Source organism: Haliotis cracherodii, unplaced genomic scaffold (genome assembly GCF_022045235.1).
Source record: "Haliotis cracherodii isolate W230 unplaced genomic scaffold, xgHalCrac1.p SCAF_1, whole genome shotgun sequence".
In the NCBI taxonomy this organism is placed as follows: domain Eukaryota; kingdom Metazoa; phylum Mollusca; class Gastropoda; order Lepetellida; family Haliotidae; genus Haliotis; species Haliotis cracherodii.
Genome location: NW_027266264.1, coordinates 59,650,596 through 59,671,881, shown reverse-complemented (window position 1 = coordinate 59,671,881; position 21,286 = coordinate 59,650,596). Strand labels below are relative to the sequence as shown.

At 45.1% G+C, this 21,286-nt stretch overlaps 1 protein-coding gene across 1 annotated transcript in view; it reads left to right on the top strand.

The window, feature by feature from the left end:
* LOC139441160 (proprotein convertase subtilisin/kexin type 4-like) overlaps positions 1 to 21,286 on the top strand; it is an 86,813-nt gene that overhangs the window by 51,345 nt on the left and 14,182 nt on the right. The window contains exons 3-12 of the mRNA XM_071225448.1: positions 1,277 to 1,384; positions 2,487 to 2,621; positions 3,241 to 3,317; positions 3,526 to 3,614; positions 4,366 to 4,538; positions 4,947 to 5,159; positions 5,968 to 6,068; positions 11,083 to 11,186; positions 11,685 to 11,802; positions 12,468 to 12,778. Of these exons, the coding sequence (XP_071081549.1) occupies positions 1,277 to 1,384; positions 2,487 to 2,621; positions 3,241 to 3,317; positions 3,526 to 3,614; positions 4,366 to 4,538; positions 4,947 to 5,159; positions 5,968 to 6,068; positions 11,083 to 11,186; positions 11,685 to 11,802; positions 12,468 to 12,778 (1,429 nt within the window). The remainder of the gene's footprint in view (positions 1 to 1,276; positions 1,385 to 2,486; positions 2,622 to 3,240; positions 3,318 to 3,525; positions 3,615 to 4,365; positions 4,539 to 4,946; positions 5,160 to 5,967; positions 6,069 to 11,082; positions 11,187 to 11,684; positions 11,803 to 12,467; positions 12,779 to 21,286) is intronic.

Genomic DNA, 21,286 nt, shown 5'->3' with positions numbered 1-21,286 from the left:
TATGTGCAACATGATTACAATATGTACAGTTTACATTTGTGCAACATGATGACAACATTATGTACAGTGTACATTTGTGCAACATGATGACTACATTATGTGCAGTTTACATATGTGCAACATGATTACAATATGTACAGTTTACATTTGTGCAACATCATGACTACATTATGTGCAGTTTTTCATATGTGCAACATGATTACAATATGTACAGTTTACATTTGTGCAACATGATGACTACATTATGAACAATTTACATTTGTGCAGCATGATGACAACATTATGTGCAGTTTACATTTGTGCAACATGATGACAACATTATGTACAGTGTACATTTGTGCAACATGATGACTACATTATGTACAGTGTACATTTGTGCAACATGATGACAGCATTATGTACAGTGTACATTTGTGCAACATGATGACTACATTATGTACAGTTTACATTTGTGCAACATGACAACATTATATACAGTGTACATTTGTGCAACATGATGACTACATTATGTACAGTGTACATTTGTGCAACATGATGACAACATTATGTACAGTGTACATTTGTGCAACATGATGACAACATTATATACAGTGTACATTTGTGCAACATGATGACTACAATATGTACAGTTTACATTTGTGCAACATGATGACTACATTATGTACAGTGTACATTTGTGCAACATGACAACATTATGTACAGTGTACATTTGTGCAACATGATGACAACATTATGTACAGTGTACATTTGTGCAACATGATGACAACATTATGTACAGTGTACATTTGTGCAACATAATGACTACATTATGTACAGTGTACATTTGTGCAACATGATGACTACATTATGTACAGTGTACATTTGTGCAACATGACAACAATATGTACAGTGTACATTTGTGCAACATGATGACAACATTATGTACAGTGTACATTTGTGCAACATGATGACAACATTATGTACAGTGTACATTTGTGCAACATGATGACAACATTATGTACAGTGTACATTTGTGCAACATCATAACAGCATTATGTACAGTGTACATTTGTGCAACATGATGACTACATTATGTACAGTGTACATTTGTGCAACATGATGACAACATTATGTACAGTGTACATTTGTGCAGCATGATGACAGTAAGTTATGTCATGGTAAACTTTGGTTGAGTTTGAATGCATACTTTCCATCTTAAGGATCTTGGAGGGGAACTGGAATGTTGTTTATTATGTCACGTGGTGTGCTGAATGTGTTGTTGCTGATGCTGCTGCAGGTGCTGTGGTTCGAGCAGCAGATCGAGAGGAAGAGGGTGAAGAGGGACCTGCAGCCTGCACCTCCGTTTTATCTGAATGACCCCAACTACAGCGACCAGTGGTACCTGGTAAGCAGATATATATATATGTGTGTGTGTGTTATGTGTATCATGTTATAGGGTGTTTCATGTGACAGTAGTTTGTGTCATGTGACAGTAGAGTGTATTATGGGACAGTTATGTGACAGTCATGTGACAGAAGGGTGTGCATGTGACAGTACAGTGTATCATGTGACAATAGGGTGTATCATGTGACAGTAGAGTGTATCATGTGACAGTAGGGTTCGTCATGAGACAGTAGGGTGTATCATGTGACAGTAGGGTTCGTCATGTGACAGTAGGGTGTATCATGTGACAGTTTGGTGTATAATGTGACAGTAAGGTGTATCATGTGACAATAGGGTGTGACAGTGGGGTGTATCATGTGACAGTAGAGTGTATCATGTGACAGTAAGGTGTATCATTTGACAGTAAGGTGTATCATTTGACAGTAAGGTGTATCATGTGACAGTGGGGTGTATCATGTGACAGTAGAGTGTATCATGTGACAGTTAAGTGCATCATGTGACAGTAGGGTCCATCATGTGACAGTAAGGTGTATGAGGAATGTTAAATATCCTGTGTCAGTGATACTATTGTGAGATATATCATGTGTTGCCATGTTATCGATTAATGTGACCCACATAGTGTGTCCAAACCTTGCTGCACCACTTTTTCTCATTGACAGCAGAATCTCTTCATAATTTCCACTCTGAGATTGAGATTTAAGAGGCAACCAATTTCTTTTTAATATCAAATATCCTTCTGGTTTTTTAGATGTTTCATATAAAGGAGTATTAAAGATGTTTTCTTATGTAAATGTGGCCAGAAATGAAGTTGGAAATACATCAATCTCATGTCAGTATTGAATATGATTCTTATGGCAACGTCCCCAAGCAATCACGTTCAGGTAGCACGTGGAACAAGACGTGAGAGAAGAATAGGGATCCTGATCAAGATTTTAAGTAGCACAGTAAGTAAGTACTTTTAGGAGAAGGATTTCTAAGCACTTCAAGTGAAACTGCTGTGATGCTATTTCACTAATGGATGCCATAATCATCTGTCCCCTGTGATGGCAGCAGTAAAATGAATGACTTCTTATCTCACGATTGATAACTATTGTTCGTTGCAGCATGGCGGGGCTGCTAATGGATTTGACATGAATGTCATACCAGCATGGAGGCGTGGTTACACAGGCAAGGGCGTCGTCATCACGATTCTGGACGATGGGATAGAAAGGAACCACGCTGATCTCATTGACAACTATGTAGGCTTTCACTTTCTCTCATGGCTATGTTGAAATTGGAACTTTACCCAATCTAATTTTATCTTATAAAAGATGATTCTTCGTTTTCTGAAGATGTTGATTGTTGGCCATAATATTAATCATTGATTTGTCTTGTCCAGACTCAGTTATTTACAGACCGCCATCATAGTAGCTGGAGTCCAGCATTAAACAACAAAAAAAGCAAACAAAACATCTTCCAGAAAATAGACCGAGAAACAACTGGCTAGGAATATAGCTGCAAGTCCTGAGTCATGGGAGTCATGAGGTGTACCATCAAAGTTAACCATTAGAAAGTTTCTTATTGCAAATGATTCAACTTGATTGGGAGTGGTTGGGTAGCTTAGTGGTTGAAGAGTTCACTCGTCACGCGGAAGACACGGGTTCGATTCCCGTCATGGGTACAGTGAGTGAAGCCCATTTCTGGTGTCCCCCGCCGTGATATTGCTGGAATATTGCTAAAAGCAGCGTAAAACCGTACACATTCATTCACTCACTCACACTTGCTTGATTGTGTTTCCAATCTGCCATGTTTATGTGCCAATGTCAAAGTTTCTTGAAATTACATCAAATTGGGACCCAGAGACACATTCTGTTGCAGGATCCCTACGCGAGCTATGATGTCAATGGCCATGATAACGATCCCATGCCGAGATATGATCCCACAAATGAGAACAGGTCTGTAGTCTGTTGATGTGATGTATGGTATTAAACATAAATACACGCTGATGACTAAACAATGTATATTCCCAGAGATAATGACATGCATTTTCATATGTATTTGAACGTGTACAAAGATACAAAATTTTGATCTCATAAAGGAATAGAGTTCGACAATCAGTTTTGAGGTGTACAATTTGAATGCAATGCGAGGTGTGTGTTCCAGACATGGCACGCGGTGTGCAGGGGAGGTGTCTGCAGCGGCCAACAACTCCAAGTGTGGAGTCGGTATCGCCTACAGGTCCAGAATTGGAGGTACTCACACATTTCTGTCCAGTAAATGTCTGATTATCATTTGTTTGTGTTTTGTAACTGAAAATTGTGGCATGTGAAATATTGACCTATTTTCACTTCTACACTGATAAGTGTGACATGTTATATGAAATCTATAAATATACAGGTTTTCCTGTTCATGTATAAGCAATATTGGGTGGGGGATATGGGAATGCAATTCGTCCATCCTTCCATCCGTCCGCCGTACCTTATCAATGGGAGACAAATTTTCTCAAACACACTTATCTAAGAGATACTTATCAAGACTGAGTTTGAATTGGTGCCATAAATATTTTTTCAGAGATTTACTGTCCTTGCTAGATGTTTTTAGATTTTCAGCATACACAGTTGTGGGCCTTGATCCATGTTATTCTACAAGGTGCATAGTGTCTGCAGTGGGGACAAGTTTTCTCAGAAACTACTAAAGTTAGCTTATCTTAAAGAGACTTGTCAGTTCGAGAATTGGTGCCATAAATTATTTTTCCTGAGATGGATCTTTGTATTATTTTCACGATTTAATCATTTTTTTTCTCTTCTTAAGGCTTTATAGGACTTTTTTTTATAGTTTATATTCACTACTATCAACAAACAAAATTGTCATGAGCCCTATGGCAGGAGATCGTGATAACTGCTTTATCCCAATCCCCTGTTTGCTTGTGTTATCTCTTGCATGTGTCATGTACATGGATGGCACACCTGTGATGCACACCTGTATCTTACTCCTGTGTTTCAGGTGTACGTATGTTGGATGGTGAGGTATATGATGCTGTTGAGGCAACATCACTGAGCTTCAACAACACTCACATTGACATCTACTCTGCCAGCTGGGGTCCAGATGACGATGGCCGAGTTGTTGACGGGCCTGGACCGCTTGCCAAGAAAGCATTTACAGAGGGCATCGTAAAGGTAGAGAAATATGTCAATTCAAGGGAGAACATTTATGATGGGAAACCTTTTCACTCATTCGTCGCCTTCTCATTTAATGGGGGCGGTCGGGTAGTCTAGTGGTTAAAGTGTTCGCTCGCTACGCCAAAGCACAAGGTTCGATTCCCGACATGGGTACAATGTGTGAAACCCATTTCTGGTGTCCCTTGCGTTCATATAGCTGGAATATTGCAGAGTGTGGCGTTAAACAACAAACAACAACAACAGCATTAGATATCAGTTGACATTGTCCCTATACACCCTCAGTTGTGTTCATGTAACCTAGTTCAGTGCATTCATATCATGTGAAGGGCTGCGTTAGTCTATAGACATCAGTTGTGTTGATGTTTTCATCTAACCCTGTTCAATTCATGTTTCTATCTTGTGAAGGGCCGAGGTGGGAAAGGATCAATCTTTGTGTGGGCATCCGGTAACGGTGGCAGTGCGCAAGACTCCTGTAACTGTGATGGGTATACCAACAGTATCTACACCCTCTCCATCAGCAGCACTTCCGAGAAGGGGACGAAGCCATGGTACCTGGAGGAGTGCAGCTCCACCCTCGCCACCACCTACAGCAGTGGCGCCTACAACGAGAAGCAGATCGTGAGTTACCTCAAGCAGCTGTAGAGAATAACCAACAAGCTAGACATCCTCTGTGGTTCACAGTGTTACATCTGTGTTCTATTATGTCTGCCCTCAAGCTACCATCACCACAGCTATGTGTTGAGCCCTATATGGATAGCTAACACTGAACTCAGCCACTGAAACAAAGGACCCTCCTGAGTGAAGGAGGGTCTGTGTGATGTGAGTGGTAACGGTGATGGGTTTGGGGATGGCACTGGCCAAACAAATCTATGGTAGAGAATGGAGAATGGGTCCCAGGTGTACAGCATCATAGAATGGAGGTACAATACACTGGATGATACAGGTTGGTAGCTGGAGGAATTACAGTTTATCTGTCTGGGAAGGAATGGTTTTAGCCTTACAAAATTTATTCGAGATGGACAGATCATCCAAGATTTGACCAGGTTACATTTTGTTTTTTGTTGAGATTCAAGAACATGAAGAAATGTCTGATGAGCCGTGTCATTACACTGAAACACTGAAATCATGCTATTGTTCTCATGTTGTCAATCTGTGATATGAACAGTGAAGCCATGTGGCATTATGTTGCTTCAACTGTCAACATGCAGAAATGCTGAAATGAATATGTACAAATGTCATAAGTTATTCTTCTCTTCGTACCCTATGGGTATTCTTCCCATTTCTTGTCAGATGTTTCAAGTTTACATGATATGTTGACTTTTTAATTTTACAATACAATGGAATTCAGTGCGAAAAAAACACCAGACAAAAAATATATCCTTGAAGCTAATTCATCCTCCTTTTTTTTCATCCTGACTGCTGACAGACAACGGTGGACCTCCATGACCGGTGCACAAGTTCTCACACAGGAACTTCTGCCTCCGCACCCCTTGCAGCTGGGATTGTAGCCCTAACTCTGGAGGCAAAGTAAGTCTCAGTTACACCATGCACACTACCCTCACAGCCGAGATTGTTGCCCTTGCCCTCCTGGCAAACTGGCAAAGTTGTCTCAGTCACACCATGCACACCACCTTCACAGCCGAGATTGTTGCCCTCGCCCTCCTGGCAACCTGGCAAAGTAGGTCTCAGTCACACCATGCACACCACCCTCAGAGCCAAGATTGTTGCCCTCGCCCTCCTGGCCACCTGGCAAAGTAGGTCTCAGTCACACCATGAACACCACCCTCACAGCCAAGATTGTTGCCCTCACCCTCCTGGCTACCTGGCAAAGTAGGTCTCAGTCACACCATGCACACCACCCTCACACTTTCATTGTAGTCCTCACCCAGTTGTGATCTGGGTTAGGATGTGTCCCCAGCACCCCATTCCTCAATCACACCTTTAAGGCCCATCACACCATGTAGCTTCAGTCACACCTTGTACCCTCAGTCACACAATGTACCCTCAGTCACGCCAGGCATCCACAGTCACACCATGTACCCTCAGTCACACCATGTACCCTCAGTCACACCGTGTACCCTCAGTCACACCATGTACCCTCAGTCACACCAGGTACCCTCAGTCACACCATGTACACTCAGTCACAACATGTACACTCAGTCACACCATGTACACTCAGTCACACAAGGTACCCACAGTCACACCATGAACCCTCAGTCACACCATGTGCCCTCAGTCACACCATGAACCCTCAGTCACACCTTGTACACACAGTCACACCATGTACACTCAGTCACACCATGTACACTCAGTCACACCATGTACCCACAGTCACACCTTGTACCCACAGTCACACCATGTACACTCAGTCACACCATGTACACTCAGTCACACCATGAACCCTCAGTCACACCTTGTACCCACAGTCACACCATGTACACTCAGTCACACCATGTACACTCAGTCACACCATGTACCTTCAGTCACACCATGTACACTCAGTCACACCATGTACACTCAGTCACACCATGTACCCACAGTCACACCAGGTACCTTCAGTCACACCATGTACACTCAGTCACACCATGTACACTCAGTCACACCATGTACACTCAGTCACACCATGTACACTCAGTCACACCATGTACACTCAGTCACACCATGTACCCACAGTCACACCAGGTACCTTCAGTCACACCATGTACACTCAGTCACACCATGTACACTCAGTCACACCATGTACACTCAGGCACACCATGTACACTCAGTCACACCATGTACACTCAGTCACACCATGTGCCCACAGTCACACCATGTACACTCAGTCACACCATGTACACTCAGTCACACCATGTACCTTCAGTCACACCATGTACAATCAGTCACACCATGTACACTCAGTCACACCATGTACCCACAGTCACACCATGTACCTTCAGTCACACCATGTACACTCAGTCACACCATGTACACTCAGTCACACCATGTACCCACAGTCACACCAGGTACATTCAGTCACACCATGTACACTCAGTCACACCATGTACACTCAGTCACACCATGTACACTCAGTCACACCATGTACACTCAGTCACACCATGTACACTCAGTCACACCGTGTACACTCAGTCACACCATGAACCCTCAGTCACACCATGTGCCCTCAGTCACACCATGAACCCTCAGTCACACCTTGTACCCACAGTCACACCATGTACACTCAGTCACACCATGAACCCTCAGTCACACCTTGTACACTCAGTCATACCATGTACACTCAGTCACACCATGTACCCTCAGTCACACCATGTACACTCAGTCACACCATGTACACTCAGTCACACCATGTACCCACAGTCACACCATGTACACTCAGTCACACCATGAACCCTCAGTCACACCTTGTACCCTCAGTCACACCTTGTACCCACAGTCACACCATGTACACTCAGTCACACAAGGTGCCCTCAGTCACACCTTGTACACTCAGTCGCACCATGTACCCTCAGTCACACCATGTACACTCAGTCACACCATGTACACTCAGTCACACCATGTACACTCAGTCACACCATGTACCTTCAGTCACACCATGTACACTCAGTCACACCATGTACACTCAGTCACACCATGTACCCACAGTCACACCATGTACCCACAGTCACACCTTGTACACTCAGTCACACCATGTACCCTCAGTAACACCATGTACACTCAGTCACACCATGTACACTCAGTCACACCATGTACACTCAGTCACACCATGTACCTTCAGTCACACCATGTACACTCAGTCACACCATGTACACTCAGTCACACCATGTACCCACAGTCACACCTTGTACCCACAGTCACACCATGTGCCCTCAGTGACACCATGTACCTTCAGTCACACCATGTACCCACAGTCACACCATGTACTCTCAGTCACACCATGTACCCTCAGTCACACCATGTACCCACAGTCACACCATGTGCCCTCAGTGACACCATGTACCTTCAGTCACACCATGTACCCACAGTCACATCATGTACTCTCAGTCACAACATGTACCCACAGTCACACCATGTGCCCTCAGTGACACCATGTACCTTCAGTCACACCATGTACCCACAGTCACACCATGTACCCACAGTCACACCATGTACCCACAGTGACACCATGTACCCACAGTCACACCATGTACCCACAGTCACACCATGTACCCACAGTCACACCATGTACCCACAGTCACACCATGTACCCACAGTCACACCAGGTACCCACAGTCACACCATGTACCCACAGTCACACCATGTACCCACAGTCACACCATGTACCCACAGTCACACCAGGTACCCACAGTCACACCATGTACCCACAGTCACACCATGTACCCACAGTCACACCATGTACCCTCAGTCACACCATGTACCCACAGTCACACCATGTACCCTCAGTCACACCATGTACACTCAGTCACACCATGTACACTCAGTCACACCATGTACACTCAGTCACACCAGGTACCCACAGTCACACCATGTACCCACAGTCACACCAGGTACCCACAGTCACACCATGTACCCACAGTCACACCATGAACCCTCAGTCACACCTTGTACCCACAGTCACACCATGTACACTCAGTCACACCATGTACACTCAGTCATACCATGTACACTCAGTCACACCTTGTACACTCAGTCACACCATGTACACTCAGTCACACCATGTACCCTCAGTCACACCATGTACACTCAGTCACACCATGTACACTCAGTCACACCATGTACCCACAGTCACACCATGTACACTCAGTCACACCATGAACCCTCAGTCACACCTTGTACCCTCAGTCACACCTTGTACCCACAGTCACACCATGTACACTCAGTCACACAAGGTGCCCTCAGTCACACCTTGTACACTCAGTCACACAAGGTGCCCTCAGTCACACCATGTACACTCAGTCGCACCATGTACCCTCAGTCACACCATGTACACTCAGTCACACCATGTACACTCAGTCACACCATGTACCTTCAGTCACACCATGTACCCACAGTCACACCATGTACTCTCAGTCACACCATGTACCCTCAGTCACACAAGGTACCCACAGTCACACCAGGTACCTTCAGTCACACCATGTACACTCAGTCACACCATGTACACTCAGTCACACCTTGTACCCACAGTCACACCATGTGCCCTCAGTGACACCATGTACCTTCAGTCACACCATGTACCCACAGTCACACCATGTACTCTCAGTCACACCATGTACCCTCAGTCACACCATGTACCCACAGTCACACCATGTGCCCTCAGTGACACCGTGTACCCTCAGTCACACCATGTACCCACAGTCACACCATGTACCCACAGTCACACCATGTACCCACAGTGACACCATGTACCCACAGTCACACCATGTACCCACAGTCACACCATGTACCCACAGTCACACCATGTACCCACAGTCACTCCAGGTACCCACAGTCACACCATGTACCCACAGTCACACCATGTACCCACAATCACACCAGGTACCCACAGTCACACCATGTACCCACAGTCACACCATGTACCCACAGTCACACCATGAACCCTCAGTCACACCATGTACCCACAGTCACACCATGTACACTCAGTCACACCATGTACACTCAGTCACACCATGTACACTCAGTCACACCATGTACCCTCAGTCACACCATGTACACTCAGTCACACCATGTACACTCAGTCACACCGTGTACCCTCAGTCACACCATGTACACTCAGTCACACCATGTACACTCAGTCACACCATGTACCCACAGTCACACCATGTACACTCAGTCACACCAGGTACCCACAGTCACACCATGTACCCACAGTCACACCATGTACCCACAGTCACACCATGTACCCACAGTCACACCATGTACCCACAGTCACACCATGTACCCACAGTCACACCATGTACCCACAGTCACACCATGTACACTCAGTCACACCATGTACCCACAGTCACACCATGTACCCACAGTCACACCATGTACCCACAGTCACACCATGTACCCACAGTCACACCATGTACCCACAGTCACACCATGTACCCACAGTCACACCATGTACCCACAGTCACACAATGTACCCACAGTCACACCATGTACCCACAGTCACACCAGGTACCCTCAGTCACACCATGTACCCACAGTCACACCATGTACCCACAGTCACACCATGTACCCACAGTCACACCATGTACCCACAGTCACACCATGTACACTCAGTCACACCATGTACACTCAGTCACACCATGTACCCACAGTCACACCATGTACCCACAGTCACACCAGGTACCCTCAGTCACACCATGTACCCTCAGTCACACCATGTACCCACAGTCACACCATGTACACTCACTCACACCATGTACCCACAGTCACACCATGTACCCACAGTCACACCATGTACTCTCAGTCACACCATGTACTCTCAGTCACACCATGTACTCTCAGTCACACCATGTCACACCAGGTACCCTCACCCTGTGTTGTGCTGTTTCAGCCCTAGCTTGACGTGGAGGGACGTCCAGTATATCACGCTCATGGCCGCCACACCAGAACCCTTTGTTGATGGACAGTGGGTTGTCAACGCCTTGAAGAGGAAAGGTATTGAGAGATTACTTCTTTTTGTTGGTACCTGAATAACAGATCAACAGAAATTGATAGTTTGGTTTCCTATTGAGTGTGATACATGTTTGACATTAACATATTTAATATCCCTTGAATCATGTTAATTGAGCTGTTAAAAACGTAATGTCAGATAAAATTCATTTTGGCTTGCAAGGTTAAGAGTTCTACAAGTTTTGTATATGACAAAATCAATTGTTGAAGGGATTTACAGTTTAAGGTAGGTAGCTCTGTCGTCAGTATTAACACCGAGTTGAGGTAAAAACAGTCAATTTGACAAAGTCGAAAACTCTGCAGCGCCATCAACTTTATTAAATGATTGTGACGTAGGATTTATTGGACAAAAATATCTTTGATTATGTCAACTTTTTCATTATTTTTGATGGTGGGATCTGTCTAAATACTTTTGGAATAAATGTGTCTTATCCTGCAACTTTTTGAACTGTACCCTCACCCAACTCTTTTGTCTGTTGTCAGTTAGTCTGAGATATGGGTATGGATTGATGGACGGAGACAAGATGGTTGACCTTGCCCTTCAGTGGACCAACGTGCCGGAGCAGCACATCTGTGAAGTTCACTCCATGCAGCAGAATGTGTTAGTACTACCTCCTGGCTTTATACAGCTGTGAACATCTGGGTCAGAATAGGCCTTCACCAACCCTTGCTTGTCATAAGAGGGCAAGTCACAGGATCGGGTGGTCAAGCCCTTTGACCTGGTTGATAAATGTCATATCCCTATTGCGTAGTTCGTTGTTTGTGATGTCAATCACTGGATTGTCTGACCCAGACTCCATTATTGACAGCCTACCCTCATATAGCTGTAATATTGCTATGTACGGTATTAAACAACAAAAAAACAAACAAGCAAACAACATCTTTCCAGTTGGAGTTGATCATTCACCTACAGCATGAATACATGTGGATTAAGAAATGAAATATGTCTTGGCATGATCTGTTGTGTATTAGTGGATAGCTTTGACCTAATAGAGATACTATTTTTATTTAAAGAAAAGTATTTCATACTGAGAGAGATGGTACATTTAACACTGTACAACATTATCTGTTGTCCAATAAGCAATGATGACCTTGAGCTCACCTGCAGCCATGATAGAATACTGGACATTATGCATAAGAATAATGTGTCTTGAGTGTGTTTAATGTTGTGTGATATTGCCATTTCTCTAGACTTGTAATGATAGTTTTGCGACAATTATGACTTTATGGATTTGAGTGATGAAGTTTTCTCAACTTGTTTTACAGAGCGTTATCAGGTACAAAAGTAACATTAAAAATCCGAACAGATGGATGTGGTGGAACAAACAGGGAGGTGAGGTTCCTGGAGCACGTCCAGGCCAAAGTGTCGCTAAATGCCCACCGTCGCGGTGACGTCAAAATATATCTCACCTCTCCCAGTGGGACGAGATCCACACTTCTACCACGACGCCCAAATGATTCGATGGGTGGAAACTTCAACAATTGGCCGTTTCTGTCCGTCCACTTCTGGGGGGAGCGGTCAGAAGGGGAGTGGACGCTGGAGATTGAGGATGCTGGCAGCTATGGGTCCGGGGGAGGTAGTTTGTCCCCCTACTCCTCTCTGCCCTACTTTGGGCGCAACTATCGCTATAACGGCTTGTCTATTCTCCCTGTTACTGTGCTTGGTATGTTGCTTGTTTTCTTTTTGCAAATAGGCTTAAAACAAAATGTGTTTCAGATCACTTGATTTAGGGACCAGTAATTTATTACAGGGGGTTGGGTTTGGGTGTCAGAGCTTTTGGATGCGCTAATCTACTGAAAATGATGACCCTGATCTAATGCTTGTCATATTTTGGGATGTCCTTCCCCATCTCCTTGTACATTTTTTTCCACACTCCCTGAAAATACAAAATACAAAAGCACTTCATGTGTTATTATTAAATGGCCTTCTTTTTATGACCCTCCCCAAATATGTTTATTAGTTTTTATGACCCTCCTTTGGTGAACCTCCCTTCATTCCCTCTGACCCCATCCCCTACCCCTATGTATATGTATAAATAGTGTTAAATATTTACCCTATATTTTGGTGAATCTTTTTGAAAAATGCTATTGCAAATACTATGCATATAGATTAATGTCACTTTTGATATTTTATTGATATGTGATATTGGAACACATAATATTTTAGGCCTAATATTCTTAATGGCAGTCAACGACAGTCACAGCTGTAAGATACCAGAAGAGCCATTAAGTTTTGAGTATTGTGGTGAATGTTTTGTATGTAGTGTGTGTGGTATATGTATTGTATGTAATACTTACAATAAAAAACGGGACAGGGTTGCTGGATGATATGTCTTGACTGCTAAAAGTGATAGAAACACTCGTAAAATCATCTACTGTTGGGTTAAGCACATGGACATTTTAAAAACACATAACTGTACTGCTTTTTGTTCAGATCCATGATATATCTAAACCAACTCAATCATTTTCCACACATGACTAACGTACAGACAGGTGAGACATGACTGATATACAGACAAGTGAGACATGACTGATGTACAGACAGTTGAGACATTACTGAACAACACACAGGTGAGACATGACTGATGTACAGACAGGTGAGACATGACTGATGTACAGACAGATGAGACATTACTGAACAACACAGGTGAGACATGACTGATGTACAGACAAGTGAGACATGACTGATGTACAGACAGATGAGACATTACTGAACAACACAGGTGAGACATGACTGATGTACAGACAAGTGAGACATGAGTGATGTACAGACAGATGAGACATTACTGAACAACACAGGTGAGACATGACTGATGTACAGACAAGTGAGACATGAGTGATGTACAGACAGATGAGACATTACTGAACAACACAGGTGAGACATGACTGATGTACAGACAAGTGAGACATGACTGATGTACAGACAGATGAGACATTACTGAACAACACAGGTGAGACATGACTGATGTATAGACAGATGAGACATTACTGAACAACACAGGTGAGACATGACTGATGTATAGACAGGTGAGACATGACTGATGTATAGACAGGTGTGACATGACTGATGCACAGACAAGTGAGACATTAATGAACAACAAAGGTGAGACATGACTGATGTACAGACAAGTGAGACATGACTAATGTATAGATAGGTGAGACATGACTGATGTATAGACAGGTGTGACATGACTGATGTATAGACGGAAGAGACATGACTGATGTATAGACAAGTGAGACATGACTGATGTATAGACAGGTGAGACATGACTGATGTATAGACAGGTGTGACATGACTGATGTATAGACAGATGAGACATGACTGATGTATAGACAAGTGAGACATGACTGATGTATAGACAGGTGAGATATGACTCATGTACAGACAAGTGAGACATGACTGATGTATAGACAGGTAAGACATGACTGATATACAGACAAGTGAGACATTACTGAACAACACACAGGTGAGACATGACTGATGTATAGACAAGTGAGACATGACTTATGTACAGATGAGACATTACTGATGTACAGATAGATGAGACATTACTGAACAACACACAGGTGAGACATGACTGATGTACAGACAGGTGAGACATGACTGATGTACAGACAGATGAGACATTACTGAACAACACAGGTGAGACATGACTGATGTACAGACAAGTGAGACATGACTGATGTACAGACAGATGAGACATTACTGAACAACACACAGGTGAGACATTACTGAACAACACACAGGTGAGACATGACTGATGTACAGACAGATGAGACATGACTGATGTACAGACAGATGAGACATGACTGAACAACACACAGGTGAGACATGACTGATGTACAGACAAGTGAGACATGACTGATGTACAGACAAGTGAGATATGACTGATGTATAGACAGGTGAGACATGACTGATGTACAGACAGGTGAGACATTACTGAACAACACAGGTGAGACATGACTGATGTATAGACAAGTGAGACATGACTGATGTACAGACAGATGAGACATGACTGAACAACACACAGGTGAGACATGACTGATGTACAGACAGATGAGACATGACTGATGTACAGACAGATGAGACATGACTGAACAACACACAGGTGAGATATGACTGATGTACAGACAAGTGAGACATGACTGATGTACAGACAAGTGAGATATGACTGATGTATAGACAGGTGAGACATGACTGATGTACAGAAAGGTGAGACATTACTGAACAAGACAGGTGAGACATGACTGATGTATAGACAAGTGAGACATGACTGATGTACAGACAGATGAGACATTACTGAACAACACAGGTGAGATATGACTGATGTACAGACAAGTGAGACATGACTGATGTACAGACAAGTGAGACATGAGTGATGTATAGACAGGTGAGACATGACTGATGTACAGACAGGTGAGATATGACTGATGTACAGACAAGTGAGATATGACTGATGTACAGACAAGTGAGACATGACTGATGTACAGACAGGTGAGATAGATATACTACTACTACTCAAGTTTTGATAGAGATTAGATGTATTTGTAAATATTTTCTTAACATTCGTTTCTAAAGTTGACTGGTATATATTTATTTTTTGCTTGCTTCTTTCTGCTTTGTGCTAGTGTATTGTTTTGATGTTCTTTCTGTGAGTCTAGTGAAGGTAAGTTGTAGCCAGAAGACTTTCACCAATTCTAGTTTGCTTCTGCTTTGTGTGTAAGCTCTCTTCACCTACTGTCTCGATCTCAATTAATTCACTTTATCATTGTGATAACAAACAAAATGTTTTACCTCTCTCATTGAAGTAATTCATATGTATGTAGATCCATTTCAGTTTACTTGGATTGATTGTGATAAATATCTGAAAATGTGAAAGTTGTGATTTTTCATGTATGTTACCAGTTAGTAATTTCTTTACTGATCTTTTGATATTTACTGATTATGTTAAGATCCAGTAATAGACAACAGTTGATATTTTAATTAAATTAAATAATACGTTACCACTGTTATACCGAGGCTGTTGTCTCCCACAACTGCCCTTATAGCGATATCTACCACAGAGATTCAATTATCTCATGCAGCACGTGCGTAGCCACCTGAGCTGCCATGTGACACCCTTCACTCGTTTAAAGACTGCTCGGAAGCGTTCCTGTTTCTTCATCCTTTGGTGATGTATCTATTGAGGGCGTTTGCTTTAATTATGCTTGGAAATATTTTTCTTGCGGGGTGTTTTGTCTGCACGTTGCGTCTTACGTTCCCCTGTTATATTATGTTTGGTTTTTTTTACATCACCTATTTCTCTCACGCTAAAATATGTGTATGTTCTATATTCGCATTACTCGTTTATTTTCTTGTGAAAATGTTCGTTGTGAATATTTGTGGCACTTGTGTTGTAACCATGTTTTGTTCGTTGTTTATAGCTTAAACAATGTCTGACATGGACACTTCACCGTGCTCAACCCCCTCCACTCCCGCAACCAGGCGTTGGGCGGTGTGCCGCAAATTTCTATCGGCCCGCGATCCCCACGATCGTTGCCCGGACTGCAGGGTTCCTTGCGGGGACACCAGGTGCGCCCTGTGCGACGGTCTGGGGCCTGAGGTGTTCGAGCGCTACAGGCTCTACGTGCAGTCTGTCTCCACCCCTGGGGTGGCCCGCTCGTCCGGTCGGGATCCCCTAGCGGGTACCACTTCCACGTTTGCAGGGTATCCCCTGGTGGCCCTTGGGCTGACCGGGGACTCCGTTACTGCGTTGCAACTCGTTGACTCCAAGCTGGCGGCCTTATCCCAAGATAGGCCACTGGCTGTTCTGTCCCCGGCCTCTTCGGAGGCCTGGGGTTCGAACGCGGGGTCTTTCGGTGCGACGGGGGCTCCCGTGGTCACCGGTCCTTCCTCTCCGCTGGCTCCGCTATCGGTTAAGGACCGCGTGGCCATGGTCTATGACCTCTTTGAGGACATGCCCAAGCCCCTGCCAGTACCGCGGGGAATCCAGGGCTCCGTGGGTTCCGCCAAGGTCTATGAGGAGTCGTCCGACAAGGCTTTCCCCGCTTCAACCTTGTTGCGCTGTATAAGGCCTTCCCTGGAGAAAGCTTGTGCGGCAGCCTCCGGTCAGGGACTCCCTCTGCCGTCATGGAGAAAGGGTTCATTCCCGTGCATGACCTTGCCTTCCCCGAGGCCGGTCCCACCTCGGAGACCCAAGTTGAGCGTTTGGGTGGTACCACCGGCTATCTTGCAGCAGTTGGACACCCTCGCTAGACGCTCCATGCTCGCTATGTCTCATGGGGATACCTACTTGGCAGCAGTGGCCAGTCTGGTCGAAGGTTCTCCCACCGACCGAGACCAGCGCATTTACAACTGTTTAATCGGTTTAAATGCTTTGCTTGAGTACGTTGCCGGGGCTTCAGGCTTTCTTTCCGGCACGTTCCACTTCCTCAGACGGCAAGCGTACCTTGCCGCCTTGGGGTCGGACGCAGCTAACCAGCCTTGGTCTGCACGGACCCTGTTTAATAACAAGATCCCTGGGGTTCTCAAAGAACAACAGGCTGAGGCCTCTTGGCACACGCTGTATCTTGTTGGGTCCTTGCATCAACGCCTGGGTGCCGGTAAGGGCAATCTGCTGCCCTTTCTCGGGAAGAAGGGACACTGGGGGCATCCCAAACCGTCTAAGGACAGAAAGGGCTCCTCCAGGTGACTCTCACTGGAGGGGTTCGTATGCCGACAGCGTCAAGTTCGGTTGGCCCGTAGGCGAACCAGAGACACTCGGCCCTGGCCAGTTGCACCTGCCGCAGCCTGTCAGGCATCCCTTTCCTTCCCCAGTAGGAGCCAGACTCCAGACTTACTGGGAGAATTGGGAACAAGTGTTCGACAACCCCTGGGTGGTCAACACGATCCGGTACGGCTATCGGCTAGATCTCAAGGCGGATCCGCCGCTCACCGTCTCTCCGTTGGAAGGTTTCTATTCGGAAGCCGATCTTCCCATCCTCGCCGATGACATCGGCAGGTTGGTGGAGAAGAGGGCGGTACGGGAGTTAGCCCTACCAGAAATAACACCGGGGTTTTAATCCAGGATATTTCTCGTTCCCAAGAAGGACAGTGCCGAACTCACAACCTGAAATCGTTCAACGAGTGTTACCTACACAAACCGCCCAAGTTCGGAATGTTGACCTTGGCGGACCTGAAAGCACTGATCATGCCCGCCGACTGGCTTGCATCGATCGACCTGAAGGATGCTTATCTGCATGTTCTGATTCATTCGGACCATCACAAGTATCTCAGGTTCGTCTTTCAAGGCCGGCGAATGGGTAGCACTCCCATTCGGCCTATCGTTCGTTCCCTGGCTGTTCACCCGGTTAACCACCCCCACTGTCGGGTTCCTCCACAAGAGGGGTATCAGGTACTTCGCGTACCTGGACGACTCGCTAGTGGTCAATCGAATGACGGACACCCTGTCACGCCAACTCGATTTCGCACTTCGGCTCTTGGAGCAATTTGGGTGGATTGTCAATCTTCCCAAGAGCGAGTTAACCCCCTCGCAGAACTTGAAGTTCATTGGAGGTTGGTTTGACACGGTGACCCATCGCCTCTTTGTCCCCCCAGATCGGTGGCACAGATTAAGGCGATGATTGCCAAAGTCTTAGCGGTGCAACAGAAAGCAGGGCAGTTCAATCTGCACGTGTGGATGTTGTCACAGAGCGACTGAGGAGAAAAGGTTTCTCTCGTTGGGCGTCTCAGGCATACGTTAGTATGCATCATGATTCTACCCAGAAGGTGTATAATGCACGCTGGGCTATTTTCATTAAGTGGTGTTGTAAACATCACATTCATTCGCCAGATAAGGTATCTGTGCAGGATATTGCTCGTTTCATGTCTCACTTAAGAAAGACCCGGAAACTCTCCGGGGGTTCCATTGCCAACTATGTCTTGTCCGTTGCTACGGTACGGGATGTTGCTATGGGTACCAGTCTCTCAAAAAAGCCGGTGATTCGGGGTATTATCAAGGGTTTCAAGCATCGAGATCTTAAAAAGGGCCGCCTTCGGGCACCGGCCTGGGATCTCTCCTTAGTGTTGCAATCACTTACGGAGGCTCCGTACGAACCCTTGAGTAGTGCCTAGTTCCGGCATGTGAACTCGAAAACAGCATTTCTCCTCTCCTTTGCACGAGTGTCGGAAATACATGCACTCGATGTCACCAAGATTATTTGATACGGGGCGATGAAGGAGCGGACCGCCTGGGCCTGCTCATGGGCTTCGTCGCTAAGAATCAGAAATTTGGCCAAACGGAGAGAGAATTCACTGTAAGATCACTCAAGGAAATCTTACATCCTGCTGATACTGAGGACAGATCACTGTGTCAGGTTAGGCCTCGAATGACATAGACAAGGGCGCGTCCGTCTGTTAATATCGTGTAACCCTAATTGGACTGCCGACATAACTCGCAACTCGATTGCGTTATGGCTTTTCTGTCATCAATCTGGCGTACCGGTCACAGTGAGTACCGATTGCGGGGTCAAACCCGCACGAGATCCGTGCGCTAGCGGCAACATTTGCCCTACACTCTAATATCTCTGTTCACAGAATGTTGAAAGGTTGTTACTGGCGTTCTGACTCGGTATTTGCCAATCATTACCTCAGAAAGGTTGATGAAGACGTGGAGGGTGTGCACCGTCTTGGGCCGCTGATCGCAGCGCAAGCAGTCATCTAAGGGGTGTGCCTAGCGCAGTTCCCAAATCCTCAGGCTTCAGATTTTTGCACTGTGGTCAATCTGGGTCGACTCCAATGTTCCCACCGCCGTGGGTAACAGGAGTGGGGGTCCGGCAAACCAGCGCTCTCACACCACAGGTGAGGCGGCATTTTGTGTGTTTTGTCCTTATTTGTATTTTTGACAATTATTTATTTAATTGTCCATCATGTGTTCCAACCTTGTAATGCATGCTTACAAATACTGGAATTAGGTCACGCGCCTATCGCATACTTCAAGTAGGCTTGCTTTGGGATTTATCATCCAAAACTGGCTCCCACAGGAGATATCGCTTGGGTGAGATCAAGCGATATCTACACCGTAGATGTCGCTGCAATGAAATTACATCACAATGCTTTGCAGACCATTGTGACGTCACTGGTTACATGACGTCACAATCAAATGACATCACTAATGGCTCTGCTACTGAAGCTGTTTGCAGTACTTTTTACACTGAAGACACTGCTAATTAGTGTCTACAATTTGAAAAAGTTGAAAGAATGATGTTGGATGATAAATAAAATCTCACCCTCGTGTCTTTTGATATCAAACATACCAACACTCGTTGATAAAAGTGGCAAAAATCCTCGGCAGTTTTTCAACTTTTATCAACTTGTGTTGATGTATTTGATTTCAAAAGACACTTGGGTGAGATTCTCTATATACAGTCCGGATGAAATTAATTTCCCTCTTCCCGACTGTTTAACCTGATCTAAGATTCAGCTCACACGGTTACTGTGTTCTCATCCGCTGCGGCGATGAAATATCTATCCAGTGAGGCCGTTTGGAGTCACCAATCGTTTGGCAAAGACGATTGAGCCTTACGGTGCTTTGGTATTCCTATAGGGTAACGCCAAGCTGGGAGCATGTGCATCGAGTGCTTCCGCCTTGTTTACTTCCGCTGGTCGGAAAAGGAACAACGAGCAGTCAGGTTTGGGTTGTAGCGCTCCCCACCGCCTACTGTGGTAATCAGCCTCGGTATAACAGTGGTAACATAATACTTAATGTAATTTGTAGAATTTTCCTATTCGTAATATTCTATAAGTAATACGTTACCACTTGGCTGATGCCCGCCCGACTGTCCCCCGAGCACTTGCTCTCGCAAGAGACAAGAATGAAGGGTGTCACATGGCAGCTCAGGTGGCTACGCACGTGCTGCATGAGGTAATTGAATCTCCGTGGTAGATTTCGCTATAAGAGCAGTTGTGGGAGACAACAGCCTCGGTATAACAGTGGTAACGTATTAGTTATAGAAGTTTTAGTCAGTTTTAGTATCTGTGGGAAACTCAGTACCCATCTTAAACAGGGGGTGGATTAAGATGAAGGTGTTGGCACTGTGGCCATCAT